This window comes from Hippocampus comes, unplaced genomic scaffold (assembly GCF_001891065.2).
Source record: "Hippocampus comes isolate QL1 unplaced genomic scaffold, H_comes_QL1_v1.1 scaffold22, whole genome shotgun sequence".
Classification (NCBI taxonomy): Eukaryota; Metazoa; Chordata; class Actinopteri; order Syngnathiformes; family Syngnathidae; genus Hippocampus; species Hippocampus comes.
The window spans coordinates 5,580,865-5,601,064 of record NW_017806175.1 but is presented as its reverse complement, the minus strand read 5'-3'; the positions used below and the strand labels follow the sequence as shown (position 1 = coordinate 5,601,064).

The window sequence follows — 20,200 nt, the reverse complement described above, 5'->3', positions numbered from 1 at the left end:
GCATCGAACAGAACTGAGACACCACAAAAGGCAGCTATGTGAACAGCTACATTTTTACCCACATTTTTACATGACTGTAGGGTGAGAATGCTCGGTCCGGAAAATCAACAATATTACTTAAAAGTCCTTTCATGCATGAGTGAAGTGACTTTTACACAGGTACCGGCAAGTGAAAGGGGCTTTTAATACATTTAGGATTACAAACCCTGCTGATGCCCGAGCAACGGTGTGATCGCCGTAAAAGTCAGCGTCGGACTCCTGGTTGGACAGCGTCTGGTTGCGGTTTCTGCGGAAACCAAAGATGGCGAGCACGTTCCTCCTTTTCTTCCTCCTCAGTGAGTGCGTGTTGTGCAGAGAGGAGAGTTGACTGGAGGAAAAGAAGAAGAAGGTCAGAGTTGGCGTTTCAGACAAACTCGGTCCTGTCTGGCACAATCACGCCACGCGTCCTCTGTCAACTCCGTCGGGACCTCGTTGAATCCAACAAGCACACGTTTTTTTTCCGTTTGTCCTTCTGCTGTTTGGCTGTTGCTAGGCAACAACTCTCCATACACAATGGTTAATCTCGTTAAATTCCTCCTCCTACTTTGTCATTTTATATTCTGATGCAGATTTTTTCCCAAAGCATATGCGCATTTTTTTCTTCTTCTTCAAAACATTTCTGCTTTCAGAATTAAAAAAAGATTTCTTCGTAAAGAAGCTCAATGTTTCTGCTTATCTGTGAAACTCACTGCAGTGATGCATTCAATGACCTTTCGATGAATAAGATCGAATGAAAGAAGGAAATGTGACTATGCACATTTTATATTGTTGAAGATTTCTTTGAAATAAAGTGTTCAATAGGAACATGTCTCCCAAGCTTCACGGGTGCATTCAAGTACCCCTGAACAAAATAAAAATACAATTCTGTATGGATTTTATTGTGGAGCAGAAATATTCAAAATTACGCATTTAATAAAAAACAACTTATGACATGGCCATATGTTTCAAAAACAGACTTTACTGGTGCATTCAAGGGCCTTTGGACAAATGAGAGCGAAGGTATTTAACGGTATTTAGGTATTTAAGAAGCTAATGACCCAAAATGTTTCAAAAACACTCCTCAATGATGTATTCAGGGCACATTGGATAAATCAAACCTCAGTGCTGAATTCAAGGAATGATTAAAAACTCCACTGAGTAGCGACTTATGAAATTTTAACACTGGGAATAAGGAAGCACTCACCTATCTGGTAGGACTCTTTTTGTATAGAAATCTGGCAGTCCGTCATCCAGCGGGCTTATTCCTCCATTTTCACTACAATGCTGATCACACAGAAAAGTAACACATAAAATGTGCTTAAGGGTTACTTCACTTACAGTAGGTTCTTTTTATGAATGTAATCAAAGAAATGGATTGCCATCTCCAGAAAAATGACATGAGCCAAGTGCAGCCATCAAATTCGTATAGATTACCCCAAGTGGAGAGAACGATCGTGCATTAGTGTTAAGATGTCATGGAAAGTAACAAAGAACAGTACGTGTAATTCATTGCTGTACTTGGGGCAGTATGGAGTATCTAGTTTTCTGACAACTTTTTACTATTATGCCAAATATTTTATAACGGATAGCCGCACTTACTACTTTCTGCTGTGTCAAAAGTCATAAATTTTGCTTTGCCAACACAGTGAAGCCTTGACTTGATGTCTCTTTTTTTGACAAGTGCTGTGTAAGTCAAAGCAAAAAAATGGCTGAGAGACAGTTTTGGGTCACGCTGAATTCAAGGCACCAGTGTACTGTAATTGCATTAGCCTTAGCATCAAATTAGCTGGCAGATCAGCTTTTCAACGAACAACACAGAATAGGTTTAAAAAATAAAAACAATCCGCAATTTGGCAAATTTAGGAATGCTGAAATGCGAATATGCAGGGGTACACTGTACTTCTACATTCTTTTCTTTTTCTGTTCACATACTATATTTCTACCTCTATTAAAGTACAGAGTGTAAGTACTTTTACCACCTCAAGCATTAAGGTTTCCTACAAATGGCTGGATTGACGGAGGAAGTAGTCAGAGTGAAAGGGCCCTAACCGTCTCGGCTGGTAGATATCCTCCTTTGTGCCTGCGTGGAGGTCTCGGGCGGACCCTGGTCACGTGGTGGAGAGGCAGACCTTGCGTGGGCAACTCAGAGAGACCCTCCCAGGAGGCTGAGCGGGACAGTGGCGTGGAATAGGACGGGATGGAAGGGGGCGGCGAGGAGCTGGAGTCATCACAGAGACCTGAGGGGCCAAGACAATATACTTTGTAGAAGGGTGCACCCTGGAATGGTCGCCAGTCAATCGTGCTGCACATACTGTACAGACAAACAGGCATTCAGACTTGCATCTACAAAGCACGGGGAGAACATGCATACACCACACAGAAGAACCAAGACTCAAACCCGTAACGTCTGACTGTGACGCAGACATGTAATCCACTAGCACATTATGCTGCCCGTAACAGTTCAACAATCAATTGAGATTTGATTGTTAATCTTCCCTATCATCAATCAAGGCTATTCCTCCAAACGTCCATTACAGCTTAGCCGCCGCTGAAAAAAAACTTTGAGTCATCTTTCAGAGGGCAGTACCGCGAAAAGGAATAATGGACTCATCAGAAAGTACGCTAATGGAGCAATTTGTGTCACTGCAGGGGGGTTCGGAGGTCTGACGGGAAAAAGAGAAGTCGAGGCAGGATGTGTGGTACTACTCACTCAGCCTGGTGGAGACGGGTCGTATTCGTCTTGTTCTCGAGCTGCGCTTCTTAATGGCTATTGTGTCCTGGAAGAGAGAAGGATGCTGAAAGACTGGAGACAGAAACATGGTGTCTAGACCAAAGCATACAAAGACAGCCCGGGGTAAAAGGGGTTTCTTTTGTCAGTGGGAGTTAAAAAAAAAAAAACACAAAAAAACAAAGCTGCTTTTAAAACCTTTATTTCTGTTGCAGCAATGTTCTACACAAACTTCAAGGAGAGCTAAATATAAAATGAAGATGACAGATGACACCTGAGCCCCGACAAATACAGAGATGTTTGAAGCCTTTTAAGTATACAGTTTGATTGTTAGCAGATACTAGTAGCTTTGCAGAAAAGTTACCATACTGATTAAAGTGAGGAAAAAAGGAAGGGTGTGTTGTGGGGCTGAAGATTGACCCCTGAGGAACACCCCTAAAGAGACAAACTCTGATTTTAGCTATATTTTGTAGGCTGTGTATAACCAACTTTTAGGTCAAATCTGCAAACTGACTGTCAAACTTAAAAATGAAATAAAAAATGATTCCATGTCGCCTGCAGTTGGCTGGCAACTATCCCAGGATGTACCTTGCATTTTGCGGAAAGTTGGGTATTTTTTGAGTTGCGGGGCAGAGCTAGATCCCTATGGTTCTCCTCACAGCGTACCCTCACTTACTATACTGGTGCCGAGCTCCTCCTCAGTGATGTCAAGAGAGTCTCTGTGTCTGTTGAACCTCCAGCCCGTTCCGTCTTCGCACGACCCATCCCGGCGTTTGAGATGAGACATCTGGCGGGTCTGGGATGGAGAGGATGGAATTCTCAGGATGGATTTTTGACCGCTCAAGGCACACGGGAACATGAACTTGGACACCATTGTATTTACCAACGTCTTGTGGGTGGCATAGAGCTCCTGCAGGATTTGGTCCACGATGGAGTTGGTCAGATAGGAGACCACAGACAGTTTGACTTCTCTGCAGAAGATAAAGAAGGAGTACGAGTGAAAGCAAGTGAGTTATTTTATTTTGTTTGAAATGAAAGCCAAGTGGAGTGATATTTACTCCTGAGAAAACAAGACAAACTGTATTTTCCGAAGTAGATGACATTACATTCTCCTAAAAACAATACAGAAAATTGATGACGAACTTTCCTAAAAAGAAGACAAACTTGTGTAAATGTGTGTCAAAATGTTGATTAACATTTCAATGGAGCTGTAAAAAAAATGCAAACTGCTAGAAGTAAATTCTAGTCAGTTAAATAGTTCTCAAATGAACAAATACGGTCTACCCGTTTTTAATCAACATACAACATCAATATGGAAGACTTACTCTAAGGCTCGGTGGACATCCTGCGCTGCTCTTTCCATCAGGGCGGTGCGGATGGCGGCACGAGGTACGGACACGCGATCCGAAACGGACGAGAGTGGGGGGGTCAGTCGCTCCGCAGCGGCAGACGATAAGGGACAGAGCTCACGGCAGAGAGACACCATCGAATCGACGATCACCTGCACAGGAGCAAGCCTCTCTGAGTAACTTTAGGTGGATGAAGTGAATTACGATTTTTGGCATAATTGGGATTTGTGTCACGGAGAAACAAACTCATACATGTCTCAATGAAGCTCTTAAACCAACTTTAACATTGTTCCTTGGGACCAACAAGCACAAAAACAAAAAATAAATCTACCTGAAGCTCCTTGTCGGCGGCTTTGGCAAGCTCGCCGGCCAGCGAGTCCAAACGCTGGCGCACTGGCCCGTCCACAGAGAGCACGTGGGCCAGCTCGCACAGGGAGGGGTACAGCTTGGAGCATGCAAAAAGAAACCGTGCTTTCAGTTTTGTTTAGTTTTTTTGCCACACGTGACAAGTCTCGTGGCGAACTTCACAAGGCTCACCGCGCGGGAATTCCTGGCCTCCTTTAGAACTTGTTTGGCTGCTTGAATGTCATCTGCCTCACCGACGCCTCGCAGCAGGCACACTTGCTGCTGAACGCGTGCGCATAGACGCTCCATCACCTTGGAAACACAGACATACAGGCCGACAAAATGTTTTGACTGGTTTTGGTCTCTCAATTTTTGTCAGGTTTGTGCAGTACTTTTGGTCAGCCTTTAGTTTGGATTGTTTGCTAATTTTTTTTTTTTTTGTGGGGGGCCAGATTTGTATCTTCTTTCGTGAAAAATGTTGGGGTCATTCATTCATTCATCGCTTGTAACTTTGTCAGATTTGTACTTGTTTTTTGTCATGTATGTTAAGAATTTTTTTAGATCTTTTTTTTTTCGGGGTCAGAATTTTGTAAGATTAATGTTGATGTTTCGGTTGCTGAATTTTTGTCAGATTTTTGTCTGTTATCTGTGGTATTTTGGTCAGACTAACCGGTAAGTCTTTTTTTGACCCAGATATTTGCTATTTTTGTTAGCCAGCTAACAAATTTTTTGGGGTCATACTTTTGTATTTTTTACAGATTTTCATCATTTTTTTTTGTCATGTTTGTTACGTCATAATTTTGGTAGATTTATGTCAGATTTGTATCAGGATTTTTTTTGTATTTTAAGTCAGATTTGTTGCCAGATATTTTTAATTTCAGTTAGCTTTTTAACAGTTTTTTAGTCATTCTTTTGTATTTTTTGATGGATGCTCCTCTTTTTTTGCCGTGTTTGTCAGTTTCTTTTTTTTTTTTTTTTTTTTGTCAATGTCATAATTTTGTTAGACTTATACCAGCTTTTTGTCAGGGTTTAGTTGTATTTTCATAATCTGCTTTTTTGATATACTTTGAAATAAAACCAATGCTAAACACCACAACTACCTGCTCTGCGGTGCTGGTGACGAGGCCTTGATGCAGCCGAAGAGCCTGACGCTGGGAGAAACGCTGAGTCTGGTTGTTCCTCACCAAAGCCCTCTGGATCTATGCATAAAGTCAGGAAATAGGCACTTTTAACCCCCTTCCAAAAAAACAAAACAAAACAAAAAAAATACAAAAACAAACGTGAAAAAAAACAAACTGTGCACCGACCTTGGTAAGTGCCTGCTCCGTCCTCTCGGGGGCGCTGCGGTATGCCTGGCTGATGTCGCTCAGGGGGAGGGGCATGTACTGCAGGGTGAAATTACTAAAGAGGGGAGAGAAGTGGGAATGAGTTGATTCAGCCACGCATGGTAACCACTTATCCACGGCTGCCTCCATATTTGCGGGTTAGTTAAGTTCAATATCCCCACTGGACAAGGCCAGCCCATAATATCCAGCCTGTGCTTGAGAGTGAGTAATACCCTCTCCAAACATGTCCTACTTGGCCTGAGGCAACGGCTGAACATTTTAAGATAGCAATGTGGAGAGCATCAATTTGTCAGGCTCGTGTTGCTAATTTCAACTTGGGCTGCATTTGCACCGCAAGTCTTGCTGCACAAATTACAAAAATACATTTGATAGAATAACTACTTACAAAAATGCGGGTCAACAACAACAATAATGCAGGAAATAATTGCAATTGAATGATTTAAAATGTAGTTTCTTTCAACTGGTGTGCCTCTCCAGTATATGAAAGAATTTAAACCATCCAGAACCGATCAATAAATACAGATAAAAGACATTCTTATGCTCTTACTGTTCGAGTGCTCTGGCCACATCGAGAAATCCTGCTGCGGAGGTGTTGTTGCGATCCCATGTCACGCTCCTGCAGTGAGCATGCACATGGTGAAGACTTGCCCCCTAAATCATCCACATTTTCCACCCCGTCTAACCGCTGCATGAAAACACATGTGCCACCCCCCCGCCCTTCCCCACCTTTAATGGACTTCACATGGTTACCGGAGAGTGGTGTTGATCTGCAGGGCTTTGCTCAGCATCTTGGCGCCGATGTCGTCCATGTTATTGCCACTCAGGTCCACTTTCCTCAGACAGGTGTTGCTCCCCAGGGCGTTGACCAGCACCGTGCCCCGGGAACGGAGGCGGGAGTCGGTCAGCGACAGGGTCTGCAGGGCCTGAAGAGGAATCGGAAGCGTGTTTCGGTGTGACTTGATACGCAGAATGTGTGAATTATTGACTAGACATGTGTGTATAGTGATATAGAGATGGTGCAACGCAGTGCAAACGGGTGACAGCAATAATTTATGTTCCAGAGGAATGTGACGTGAGGATTTTTTTTTCCTCTGTCTCTCAGTGCACCAACCACGGTTAGATGGCCACCCAATTTTGTGTCAATTGATGAAACAATGGGGTGCTACTACGTGAACTGGGGGTAGGGGTGTGTGTATGTGTTTGTGGAGTGGTGGGGTGTCATGATGAATGTACTATCATCTAAATTGTCTTTATTTTTAGTGTGCACATACTTTCAAGAATTCAAGCTGTCATGATCGTTCCGTAAGAGCAGCTCCTTGCTGGTTCCATCAAATACAGACATTTTCACCAAGATACATGCACTTGCCAAAATGTGTGCTTTTCGGGCATGTTAAGACCCTAAAAAGGTGATTCCAAAAGAGCTTTTGGAGTTACATGCTTTTTATTGCACAACAACCGCTTACCTTTTTCTTTGGGTGCATGAATCTGAATATTCAAATTCAGGCATTTGCAGAATGAAGGCGTTCTATCGGCTGAACGCCAATCTTAGTCATCATAAAATGATATTTAGTGTCCATTTGGATGGGTCATCCAGCCCTCACTTACACATTCCTCCTCTTGTATGAGCTGCACCAACTTCTGCAGGACTTCATCCAGAACCCTGCAGATGGAGAGACGAGACGACAGAGACCGGATGAGCCAAGTCTAATTATTGCAATTTTCGCTGCAGCTGCATAGCGAGTGAGAAGCTGGCGGCGTATAAAAAGTGAAGTAGAGTCAACAGAGCTGTTAATTCCAGCTGGCACAGGCTGCGCTCAGAGTATGTATATTTTTTTGCAAGCATCGGCTTGACCCGAGACGCAAATAACCATGTTAAAGTCGCGACGCAAATCACCTGTTTTTGATGTTGAAGTTCTTGCCGAGATGAAGGTGTTTCAGCGACGGGTGTCTCGAGAGGGCGGGCAGCACCGTGAGCAAGTCTGCATCCAAACCTATCGACACGAGAACAGCTCAAAAGTCGCCCGGGGACAAACTCGACAAAAACAGGCAAGGTCAGGATGAGTGTGGGACGAGAGGGGTTGGATATGTCACCCCGTGTCGTCGTACCATTGTCTGAGATGTCCAACGTGCCGATGGAAGAGACTCTGGGGAAGAGCTCCTGGAGGACAGCAGCTCCTGCACATCGAAGCTGGGGGATGGGAGGAAAAGAGAGACAAGCACATCGTTCATTGGATTCTGGTTCTCTGCAGGAGTAAGGCTATCCCTTGTTCACAGTTGGGGTTAAGACTAACCTCCTGACAGACCATTTATTCATTTTATTATTTGAAGCATAATACCAATACAATCTGGACATGAGATGCAGATATCATTTTTGTCCACTTGAGGTGGCCAGCCCCATTTTCTACAGTTCTCTATATGTGACAATGAGTGAATGTGTGTGCACTTTAAAAGTCCTGGCCTGTGGAGTTTGGTGGTTGAGAAAGGTCACAAGTGCAAATGCCACAGCACAACAACAGTGAGCCGCAACGCAACGACATTACCCTAAAATGGAAGTGACCGGCAGAGGAATTGACCTGTATACTGGAATCACTCCTCCATTGCAGGGCTTACATACCAGACCAACCCTTCTATGCGTTTACAGCAAACAAATACAATTTCTTCCAAACGAACAAACTTAATTTATAATCTCACATTATACATCAATTATCATGCCCACAGATATACGTAATGAAATTATCCTCTAGGTGTTGCTTTCTGTAGCTCTAAAAAGCAGGCTAACATTCAAAAAAATGTCATGAAAAACTACTCTGTGCTGATATACTTCCTGTTTTGATTCTTCTTCTTTCAAATTTACAGTCTTGAACTAAATAAGCGTGCTGCCATCAAATGGTCAAAAGTAGAATTACATCTGACTTTTACAATTGTTCGATCAAATTAGACTTGACAAAAAAAAAATGAACATGGTACGCCTTTGAGAGAAGGGTTATTGTAATTCGTCTAGGTTACGTAATACCGACGGACAAAGTGAATCACCTTTGGCTGAAAGTCGCCCAATTGTTAAACAACTAAGCAGAGTGGCATTCAGTCTAGTTGGATTTACGGATTCGAATTATTTTACATTGTTAGTTTCCGATAAGTGACACATACGGTACTTGATTGCTCGGTGAAGTTGTCAATATAGTGAGGTGGTATTCGTATTTGGTGATGTGTCCATCGGACACAAACTCACCTCACAGCCACTGATGTCGAGATGAAGGTCGTTGATGTGAGGGTTGGAGGTTAGGCCCATGAGGAGAGCCCTGTGGAGTCAGGAGGAAGAGCCGGAATATAATCTCGGAACATGAAAGGGATGCTTCTACACCAATTATTGGGTACCTGCAGTCCTTTCCCACCCATTAAGTGTGAAGTAAAAACAACCAAGTCAAGCTTGATACTGCCTATGTCTGAAAATGAGTCTGAGCGTGAGCTTTGAATCTTGAAAATGGAAGGGAGTACCTGAGGACATCAGGGGGCAGTTTCATGGCGGCCAGGCTGACGTGGGTGAGACTGAACGCGGAGCTGAAGAACTGACGGAACAACGGCAACGTGTCCTTCCCTTTTCTGTCAGGTACAAAAAAAATAAAAAAGAGAACGAGAGCAGGAAAAGGGAAAGAGAGATGGATGGATGAGATGAGAGTGGCCACACAGACAAGTGTTGACGCTGTTGACATGCTGAGCACAGAGTACAGACATGGCATACAAAGCCAAAAAGTGGGGGTCAAATGACGGACGGCCCCACTTAAGTATTCATACACTACGAGAGCTCTCAAACTGCATCCGTGGAGAGCAAACATGCTGTTCCACTGAATTGCTACAAAAAATTACGAAACAGTGGTACCTTGATTCAGAGTTTAATTCATTCCGTGACCACGACTGTGACTCAGTTTGCTCGTACTCGACATCAAATCGGTTGTACCCAAAAACATTTTTTTGTTACATTTTAAATGAAGAAAAATACCACGATACAGAATTGAAAAATATAAATGGAAAATCATTAAAAAAAAAAAAAACAACAACAACAACAATAAAAGAGAATGTAGTGAAATAAACTGGTGATATGAGATGTATCAGTTATTTCTGGTCAGTCAATTAAGATAATTTTCGAGCTCGACATAATTTTTTGTGGCCCACTAAAGCAAAAGAAGTGTGCAAACTTCACCTTTCTTATGAAATTGATTTGTTCTTTTCATTTTCGCATAAAAACTTGCGGGAGGGCTAACTTTATTTTATTTTTATTTAATGGATCCCGGAAAAGACTGATTTTCACCTATTGCGGGTGAGTCTGGATGTATCCCCACCAGAAACAGGGCTTCACTGTTATTAAATTCGAAATAAAACAAATCAAAATAATCAAAGTGGAGATGCACGACAATGGCAGAATGAGAGGATAGCGATAAGAAAGACGGCTCGATGAAGCTTGAAAGAGAGTTGCGAATTATCTTTTATGGTTTCCGCCCTTTTGTGCTCAGGCACAGCTGAAAGATAAGACTAACCTGTGGGAGAAGGAATTTTTGGAAAGATTCAGAAAGGAGAGATCAGCGCAACAGCCCCTCAGAAGAGCCCCGAATAGCTGCGAGAGACAGGGTGGGAACGGTTAAACCCGAGCGGAACATGGACGCATCGCTTCGGAAACCTTTCGATTGTCAAAGACTTACTGAGTCCACAGAGCAATCTGTGCCCGACAGATCCAAATGCACCAGGCAGTTGGGCTGCGACAAGAAGAGATACAAGCTCTGCAAACACAGAAAGAAAAGAGATGTGATCCAGGCTTCAAGGAAAAGTGGCTACATTCAAGAAATGTAATGCGTTTCCTGACCGAGGCGTCGTCCCCGGACAGGACGCCGGGGTTCTTGCTCAGGTCCAGGTGCAGAAGCGAGTTGGAGTACTCGTCACTGGAGTTCAGCGCCATAGAAAGCGACACCACCCCTGGATGGTTAAACAAGCAAGAATGAGAAAAGGGGGGGTTCACTGATAGGAGATAATTAGAATGTTTTGGTGGGGAAAGAACTCTGTCGTTATTTTTCGTCTCTTGATTTGCTTTTCACAAACCTTTGGAGGTCAGCGAGGTCTTGGAGAGGTTGAGGAGACGGAGACCCTTGCTGAGATGACACATTTGCTGGATCAGGTTGGCCACACCTGCAAATGCAGAGCTAAATGTTAAATAAGAACATAAATCAATAAAAATCAGAGCATAAAAAAAAGTAAATCGGGTCCAGCTCCGCCACAAATTACAATTTATTAAATTGACTGTATTAGAAGTGAATATACCGCAAAGTAGGATGAACATTCACATGTGGCGGAACTCTCCATAATTCCCATTAACAACACAGGCTAAACTTGGCTCCACCCCCAACAAGCAAAGTATATCTCCCAGTCAAGGTTTATTACTTCAACATACTTCCTTGTCACCAATTCCTATTTAGACAACGCTTTGGCAAAATCTTATCGCGTCTTTGGGCACTTTGGAAAGAGCACAAAAACGGCAAATAGGTGAGTTTTGCAGAAAATAGCTGGGAATAGATTCCCCCCCAAAAATCAAACGCAAATAGAGGAATTTGTGAATAGTGAGCCACAAATACGCGAAGCATTTCTGAACATTGTGTCTTCAAGCATTGCTTCCTGTTCGGCAACTCGCTCTCACTTTAGCACTCACAGTCACAGTCACACGCTGGTGGCCGAGGCGTCCATGCGTGGTGGCAGTCAGCTCATCAGGACCAATTAGCGCGCGAGCGCCTCGCTAACGGACACTTAGACACGGTCCCTAGAGCCTCCAGAGAAACGTCACCCCCTTGAAATTAAGTTCCAGTGGAGAAGCCCTCTTGCTCGTCAAACATTTGATTCTCGTTAGACATCCGTGAAGATAGATAAAAGGTTAAGCTCTGAGCATGCTGCTGGTTATTCTTCAAGAGTAATGGCCACTTATCTGCGCGTGCGGTCACTCTACCTTGGTTGTCCAGAGAGTTGTGGGCCAGGTTGAGTGAGTGGATGACAGCGGCGGGGTTCTCGGAGAGAGCGGCCGACATCTTTTGTGGAAAGTCTCTGTAAAACAGCGTATTGATCCAAAGTAGGGAAAGGCAACTTAAATGCTGCATGGGACAATTTTAAAATTTTAAATGCTACATCTATCTATGTAGAGGATTGTTTTTAATATACAATACAATATTAATAATATTGTCAAATGTATCCATGTGTCCATATGTCTATTGCTCTTTCTCTACAGTATATAAAATACAGCCTTAGTTTTATTATCTATGACAATAAAGTTCTTTCTGCTCAACATTTAAGGCTCAATCCGAGATCACTATAAGAAGTTTCCACTTGAGCTGAACCCTCTTTCATTGGTCAGCTCTAAAATTGGTGTTAACGACCCTCTGGCTAGGAAAATAAATAAGTAAATAAAAGCCCCCCCCCCCCTTACGATTTCAACCCAGCGTTCTCCAGCGTGATCTCCTCCAGGCTGGATGATTTGCTGACAGTGTGCAGGACTTGCTCAGTCACCTCTGAGCCCTGAACACAATTAAGCATTATGAACACGCAAGCCTTCCTGCTACACAACAAAACGATGCGGCCGCTGATTAATTTTCACTTGCCAAGCGCAGGTCTTTGCAGTACAGCTTAGTAAACCACGTGTTGTACGCCACCGATGCTACAATCACCGCCAGATCCCTGCAGGAGGACAAACATCGAGCGTTAAGTTATCTTTTTAAAAGGTAGCAGCTTTGTGTGCGCGTGTGTTTTTCCATCACCTCACCTGCTCTCAAGGTGGCTAAAGTCTAGCAGGTTGAATTGACGGTTGTCCTGGGAATGGTAGATGGTGTCAACGTCCTAGAGGACAGGGGTAAGTCACAAATGTGTACAGTAAGACACAAGTAAGTTTCACTTCTTAAGCTTCAATTTTGAAGCAAATCCCACGTTACCGAGGCAGAACTCAAGCAAGTCGACTCCCCGCAAAACATTCCCATCCAGTCAAATCCTGACCTTAAGTCAAAAATCAAGTCATACAATCTTGCCTACTCAAACCTATATTTGCACATTAGCCTCTTAGAACTGTGGAGATACTGTATACTGGGGATTGTAAAATACGATAGAGGCTGTGAAATTGTTTTTCAGCATTTTAGTAGGCTAAAAATACACACAGAATCTGCCATGAGTTGCCCCATAAGTGGCTCTACAGCGCAATTGCGACGTGCAGTTAGCAAGCTAGCTCTGCCAACATTCTGAAAATGCATCTTCCCTTTGGATAGTTCGCTGGCGTGGCCACTTTTGGGCGCCTCGTGGTCGGCTGCGAGTGTTTGCAAATCAAGAGCAAGCATGAGAAAGAGGGGAAAAAAGTAGGATTCGTGTTGGCATCGCCACTTTAGACTGCAATCTTGCTTTGTTGACAGCTTTGAGTGTGTGCACATCACGGAGAGAAAAACTAAATTGAATTCACACGATCTCGAAAATACAGACAGGCAAGACTTTTAATGTCATGTAGTTCAGGTTCAGTCGAGTCTTTCATAAGTTTGAGCGAAGCAAAATCTCAAGGTCTAAAATTGGCAACGAGAGTCTGACTCGAGTCAAGTCATGTGACTCGACTCCCCCACCTCTGACATTACTCGGCAGCCTCCCGGTGTGGTGAAACATTTCAAAGCACTTACTTACCCATTGCACTTCCTCCTTGCAGCTGATGCCATTATAGTCGCACAGTGCCGCGTAGGTTTCTGAAAAGCCTCCTAAGGGCGGAAACGTGCGTCAGCAAGTCTTTCAGTTTTTTTTTTTTTTTTTTGTTTTTTTTGGGTGGGTGAGAAAAAGAACATCTGTGAGACTAATTGTGTGAAAGATGACTTCCTCTTGTGGTTGGTGACCATAATTAAGAGGGTTTGGGTGGTTCTGTATGTGCGTGAATGTGCTGTTGCTATCCATCCATCCAGTGCCCAAAATGCTGGTCAATAATACTTAAGGAGAAGGGAGCATGTATATGAAACTGACTTCTTTTTCAAGCTAACGTGTCACCCTAGCTAACGTGTTTGGGCGTGAAAACTATTTTCTTTACCACAGGCCCGCTGGGTTTCCACCGACGTCTCCGAGGTGGGCGAATACTTCCTGCTGCCCTCTGAAAGGTCGCTATCAGAGTGACAGATGGACGGGCTGCAGAGGTCAAGAAAACACAAAAGGAGTAAAGTTGTGGATGGCAGAGTCACCCGTTGATCCTGTTGTCCATTGGCGCGCTGGTGACTCTTACGCAAACACCGAGTTGTTGAATATCCTTGAGAGCGCATAATTGATGTGGCTGACCACGTGGTTGAGGTGGTCACGTGACTCGAACCTCAGGCAGCAGGTGGACTTGTCGGTGTCGATAATGACCTGCGCAGAAAAAAAAAATTGATTGCACAAAAAAAGTTACACTCTATCGTTTAGAATTTGTTTCCCTTTATAAGAGAGCTATAAAATCAACAAAAAAAATCACCTGGTGATCTGGGTGTGAATTCAATGCTCGGATCTCCAAAAAGTTAAATGTGGATTCAACCTGTTACCCAACATTCAGTTAGAGAAGATTGCTAATTTAGCTGGAAATGTATCTCGCTGTACCTTGGCGGGAATCTTGGGCGCCAGGAAGTAGAGACGCCACGTTGCCAGCACCTGAGGAGAGACAAAAAAAATAAATATATCGATGCACTGTTGTGGAATATTTTGCTGCTGAATCACACCAGCCAGCAGAAAACAGGAAGTTTTAATGGTTATGATAGGACGGAAACAATGATCTGTACAATATACAAGAGATTAAGGATGAGTCTCCTATCTTGTTTTCTTTCCGTGTTCTCATATCGATCCGACTAAAAGCAGCTCCGTGTTGGGGAGACGGCTTCATAGATTCAGGCAAGGGCGGGGGGGATGTCTCGACTCACGTTCTCAGAAAAGATGTATCATTAGTGTGATATGTCTAGCAAGAGCAAATGTCAAAGTGGCTCATATATCTGCACAAAGTGGCCTTGGGCTCGACAAGCCACCACAACCTTTCTACCACATTTACATTCGCGCTTTGGGGGAAGACATTATTTCTTCAGCAGTTGAGTCGTAATATGTGTACGGCTGGATTAGTTTAACTCCAGCTGCTAAAAAATACCAAATCATAAAACTTAGAATACAGTGATGCCTTGGGATAAGAGTAACAAAACTTATCTCAGATCATACCGCCCTCCCAGAACCCCTCCCCCCCAAAAAAAAGTCATAATCATTGCAGGAATCAATTCAGTGAACGTATGATCGTCTTTTTTATATTTATTAAATCACTACCCTAGGCCATGGCACTGCTATTTCTGCTTCCCTAATATTAAAGGCTGTGCCCCCTAGCCTGCATGCTTACTTTAAAGGTAACGTGAGGAGCGAAATCCACTGGCTGGGAAGCTGGTTGGCTGTGTTCACACCAACAACGACGCAACCGCCCATTTCTAACAGTGTTCATCTTTAAAAATACCAAAAGAAAGAAAACTCCACTCATGATTTAGACGTTTACTGTCAAAAATGAACCAAAATGGGAAAAAAATGGTGGCCCTAAAATGTCCAAAGATTACTGTACATGTAAAAAAAGGTACGGGGCATGTACTTGACAAATCCAACAACCGAGCCTTCTCAGTTGTCTTGAGCATAGCACCAGGAAAATGGAGCACACATCCATTCTCGTTCATCAGTGACAACTCTAAAAGTCAGGTAAGCATCTCAGTCGGAGCCAAAGAGGTTCGTTTTTGGCAGGTTGATGCTCTCCACCAGCAGCAAAGAGCAGTGCCCTCTGCTACTCTTGCTCGCATCTTCTGCCCCGTCGCTCCCAATCATTTACTTCATACACTCTGAAGGCCCGGCTGAAACACTCCCTCGAGACCAAAGACTCTCCTTGTGTTTTCTCCATTACCAATGAAAAACAGAAACTATGCTTTCACACAAATACTTCTGAACAAAATAACTCTGGTAGGGATGTCTATCATTAATTGGCCCACAAAAAAAAGTCTCACAAACCCGTCTTATTAGGGAAGTAAAGTCAAATATTTTCCTTAAAATTAGTTCTTTACTGGTCCAAACACTGCATTGTGTTTCATATTGAGTTTGTGGAATATGAATTAAAGCAGCAAAATGTACTCATTTATCGCCATTTTAGGGGGCCTAAGAGCTCAGTGTGCGAGCGAACCCAGAAAACTGGTGAATCGTGACATAACAAGGACTGCATTGTACTGCTTCATTCATATTGCACAAAAGGAACATTAATCAGATTGCCGTTTTTAATTGTTTTTTTTTTTTTTTGTTTAGGTCAGTCGTTTTGATTTCAACCAATTTAGGGTCCTTGTCAAGCCCTATTTGTCTATCTTGTGTGTAAGGTGATGAATCGCTTCAACTTCTGGGTACTCAAGTCATCCACCTCCCTCGAGGGCATGTTCATATTTTCCTCTGTGCTTTGGCTAAATTGTCAAAAAAAATTCAAACTGCGGAGGTTATTCCATGACTAGCAATGACACTTAGTATGATGCCATCGCGCGAGCTTGACATGTGGTTGTGACAGCCACCACCTGGCAGCTTCTTCTGTGGCGAGCAAGGAGTCTTCCAAAACATGCACGGGAGAAGGACGTTCGATAGATAGACTGAGTCGATAAAGCCAGATTGTATCACATTACAGTAATGAGTCGGCAGTTGGAGGCATAGTTAAGAGTAAACGGATGTGAAGCGCGCTGACGCAGCAGGGGGATGGGGGGGGGCATCATTACGAGCGCAACTACTACAACAGAACTGAATTCTTCTCAACTTTTCAATCGTGGACAGTCTTTCATGTGGCGGAGCGCAAAGCACACATGGTAACCTCCAGTACGTTTTGACTCATCTAACTTCGCACTCCCATCCACCCACCCGATGTTCCTGTGGATTACGAACATGACACTGAAGTGCATTTAAAAGTCCCTAAACCAGTGTGACGGATCAAGCGCAGATCGAGCTCTAAAAATCTACTACGCGGGTGCCCAGCAGGGGTGACATAACTCAGGCTTCCGCTTCTAAAGAGAGAGTGGTAAATGAAAGGTGCTTTGGAGGGAGATTATTGGAAGTCATATCAAAGCCTGTGGAAATCAAAGGCTGCATATGCAAGAAAAAAAAAAAAAAAAGAAATCTTTAACTGCCTTCTCTTGCCAAAAGACGAATCATTAACACATCCACAGAGCAGCATAAGCTGCCAAAAGTCAGACCCGCTCCGACCAGGATAAAAAGCTCATTGGCCTATCGGGGTTTACAGGAAAGGGAAACAGGGGCTACTGTCGGTTTTAAGTCCTAAAATCAAAACCGATTGAACGCTGGATAAATCTTGATCTGAATCCTACGCATGAGTCAAGGCTGCAATTGATGCAAAGCCACTGTCTTCAACTTTTGAACAGAAATAAAAATAACCATTGTGAACGTGAGTGAGGCGCACGAAGGCTTTTACAAGTGTGCGTCGCAGGACGGAAAGCTGGAGAGTCCACAAAGCTGGTTATCAGTAAGAAGTAAGACATCGTCAGGGTTGGATTTTCTTTCCTTCCAATTGTTCAGTGTTGACGTTTTCTCTTTGGTTTAGGCAACCTATCGTCTGCGGATGTGTCAGCTGGCTCCACATCCTTTCCGTCCATTCCAAGTTCCTAGCCGGGGAGCTGATTGCCCCAGATTGAATTTAGATAAACTGGCCCTACTTTATTCCAGCAAACAAAAAAAAAAAAATAGCTCTTACATCTTTGCCCCATATTTCTCAGATGAAAGTCGCCTGGGATCAAACGCCATGGACTTCTTAGCCCCCTCCCCTACTGCATCCACAATGACATCCAAGGACCCTCCTACCCTACTCTTTTAGTGTGGTTAACAAAATTCCCTTTTTCACCGAGCTGGTCAGTACAATACGTTCAGGAATGCCGTTGGAAAAAAGTCATCAAACTAAAAAAAAGCTTTTACATGGAAAACTGGGCAGTGGCTACGATGTCACACTACTACTAGTACTAAATCATAAGCCTTCAAACTTACCAGAATTCGATCCTCTGTTTTCCCGCTCTTGGTGTCAGTCTTAATTCCGCAAATGAACTTAATGGTTGATTTCTCGATGATCTTCCTGATACTGTCTGTGAATGAAAGAGACAGGAAGGTGTCACTAATGTTTTCTACTTCACAAACTCATTCACAAAATCTCGACTTCGCAGTTTCTACATTTGGTGCTGTGTGCCACATGCATCGATCCACACACTAATTTACAAGAATTTTGCTACGATTAAATTCACCTTGGCTCATGTGTGCTACACAGTTCACACTCACATTTGTAGAGTGTGGGCTGAAAAAGTAGTTTTCATCAGTGCAATCATTAAAAATAAAGCCTCTCCACTTTCAAATGTGGTCCTGTTTACTTGAATGCGCAGAAACAATGTCAACCAAATTCCATACATCTTTCGCAAGCCTTCGCATGCCCGCATGCTTCAGTTACAAAAATATCTCCACTTAAAGCCTCAAAGGGTAGGAATATATATTCCATTTTGTCATTGTGGGGCTTTCCGTGCAATGACGAGAGGCCCGAGCCATCAGTTAGCTCACGTGCTAACTGTAGCATTTGAGCGCACATTTTCTATGTATATCGTTATATATATCCAAAATGTTTTGTATTAGAAACACACAAGCTTGGATATCACTAAATACATCCAGTAATACAAGAAATGTATGTGGTGACATGGTTCTGTAAATTTTGGCATTCACGGAAGAAGCATTTCCGCAGTGTAAGCATAGCTAGCTAGATTTGCGCAGAAACTGAACTGTTGACAAGCAGTTGATTGCAATAACTTCAGAACTAATTTTCAGTCTTTGCATGTTTTCAGCATTTATCTCCACAAACAAATCTCTGAATTCAATTCACAGGGTTTAAACTGTCTGAAAAAAAATACATAATTTGCTTTTAAAATGCACAGTTGATTAATCATCTGGTGATTTGCTTTTGTAAGCTTTTGGAAACACTTATTACAATTATTTTAAAGCTTAAGAGGAAACTCAACGACAGTCACAGTATAAACATTCCCCTGTTGTGACGACACAATCATTGAGTTGGCTGATCATCCAATAAAACGAAAAGATTTCACAGCACATTTGACGACCCGCGCACTGTGTATTTAATTGTGTGTGTGTCATCTGCTTACAGTGAACCATTTATCCATTTTCTATAGCACCTTATTACAAGTAAGATGGGGTCTATCCCCACTAACTTTTGGACAAGAAGCGAGTTACACCTTCACCCTATTGAATGAGTGAGGCAAACATTCATGTTTCTGAAATGTAGCAGTGTGAAAACTGAGCTGAGGTCCAAACCTGGGACCTCTCGATTGTGAAGCAGACGTGCAAACCACCAGTACACCGTGATGCCCTTCGGGGTAATTTCTGACAAAAATATTCAACTGACAACAATGTCACCCCATTAGACACCTTCGACGACCTTGTGCCAGCCTACAGGAGGTCTCGGGGTTCTATCACACTCAGGAGCAGCCAACCCCAATTTGCCAAGAGGATGATTTGAATGAAGTGATGCTTGATTCAATCATCACAGTGAGACACTGAGAGCCATTAGGAGTAATTAAAACAGCACCAGCACTAGCCGGCATGTTTGTGCTCACGAGGATACAACAATTGTGAAAATGGCACCAAGGTAGTAGAGTATCAGAACACTTTGGCCTTGCTCAGGTATTATTGCTGACAAACTGCATTGAACATCTGCTTTAGAGTACCCCCTCCCTCCTTTTTTCACACACTGGATGGCATAAAAAACGGAAATGACACACTTTAAAGGCTTTTAATGAGCTGGAAATCTAATAAATCGCTGCCACATTATCTGAGCACCCAGCCCCCCCCCCCTCCCTTTTCCCGTGCAAAGGTTATTTACAATCAACCTGTGTGTTATGTTACACGTTTCCTCCCCGCATGCATCTGCACATGCATGCAAAAAAAAAAAAAAAATGTCAGGCGTAACAAACTGCGTGTGTTCGGAGGAGAGGAGAAGGGGGCGCGGACGATGCCCCGATTCAGCCCGCAGCGAGGCAGAGGAGGAGAAAGAGGGCGGGAGGGATGGTTTGGGAACCAGAAGACCCACCTGTGATGTCCTTGTTCACACTCGCGAAGCCAAAAACGGTGATCTCTTTGGCGGCCATGGCTGCAGCAGCTGGATTCCCTGCTGCTCCTCCTCCTTATTCTTCTTCCTCTTCTGATGGACGCCCTCTTTTTTTTTATTCTTTCTCAGTTACGGACAAAAAAACAATGGTCGCTCTTGCAGCCATTCCTGCAACGCGTCCGAGCTTTCCCGGAAGAAAACCTGGATGGATTATGGGAGGATGGATGTGAAGGGACGGGGGGGAGGCAGGGAGGGT

General features: G+C 43.4%; 1 protein-coding gene across 2 annotated transcripts in view; it reads right to left on the bottom strand.

Annotated features, from left to right (window-relative positions):
* LOC109532244 (capping protein, Arp2/3 and myosin-I linker protein 3) overlaps window positions 1–20,200 on the bottom strand; it is a 25,340-nt gene extending 5,140 nt beyond the window's left edge. For both annotated transcript variants that reach the window (XM_019897001.1, XM_019897002.1), the window contains exons 1-33: window positions 19,927–20,200; window positions 17,832–17,926; window positions 14,397–14,447; window positions 14,275–14,334; window positions 14,050–14,171; window positions 13,861–13,955; window positions 13,470–13,540; window positions 12,577–12,650; window positions 12,416–12,491; window positions 12,244–12,332; window positions 11,770–11,864; window positions 10,875–10,961; window positions 10,642–10,751; window positions 10,481–10,558; window positions 10,319–10,395; window positions 9,282–9,386; window positions 9,016–9,085; window positions 7,893–7,974; window positions 7,681–7,777; window positions 7,392–7,446; window positions 6,537–6,709; window positions 6,334–6,402; window positions 5,748–5,841; window positions 5,541–5,639; window positions 4,633–4,752; window positions 4,427–4,540; window positions 4,072–4,247; window positions 3,630–3,717; window positions 3,423–3,542; window positions 2,729–2,795; window positions 2,068–2,255; window positions 1,223–1,302; window positions 206–367 (exon numbers count right to left, since the gene is read on the bottom strand). In XM_019897001.1, the coding sequence (XP_019752560.1) occupies window positions 206–367; window positions 1,223–1,302; window positions 2,068–2,255; window positions 2,729–2,795; window positions 3,423–3,542; window positions 3,630–3,717; window positions 4,072–4,247; window positions 4,427–4,540; window positions 4,633–4,752; window positions 5,541–5,639; window positions 5,748–5,841; window positions 6,334–6,402; window positions 6,537–6,709; window positions 7,392–7,446; window positions 7,681–7,777; window positions 7,893–7,974; window positions 9,016–9,085; window positions 9,282–9,386; window positions 10,319–10,395; window positions 10,481–10,558; window positions 10,642–10,751; window positions 10,875–10,961; window positions 11,770–11,864; window positions 12,244–12,332; window positions 12,416–12,491; window positions 12,577–12,650; window positions 13,470–13,540; window positions 13,861–13,955; window positions 14,050–14,171; window positions 14,275–14,334; window positions 14,397–14,447; window positions 17,832–17,926; window positions 19,927–19,984 (3,197 nt within the window). In that variant the 5' untranslated portion in view covers window positions 19,985–20,200. The remainder of the gene's footprint in view (window positions 1–205; window positions 368–1,222; window positions 1,303–2,067; window positions 2,256–2,728; window positions 2,796–3,422; window positions 3,543–3,629; window positions 3,718–4,071; window positions 4,248–4,426; window positions 4,541–4,632; window positions 4,753–5,540; window positions 5,640–5,747; window positions 5,842–6,333; window positions 6,403–6,536; window positions 6,710–7,391; window positions 7,447–7,680; window positions 7,778–7,892; window positions 7,975–9,015; window positions 9,086–9,281; window positions 9,387–10,318; window positions 10,396–10,480; window positions 10,559–10,641; window positions 10,752–10,874; window positions 10,962–11,769; window positions 11,865–12,243; window positions 12,333–12,415; window positions 12,492–12,576; window positions 12,651–13,469; window positions 13,541–13,860; window positions 13,956–14,049; window positions 14,172–14,274; window positions 14,335–14,396; window positions 14,448–17,831; window positions 17,927–19,926) is intronic.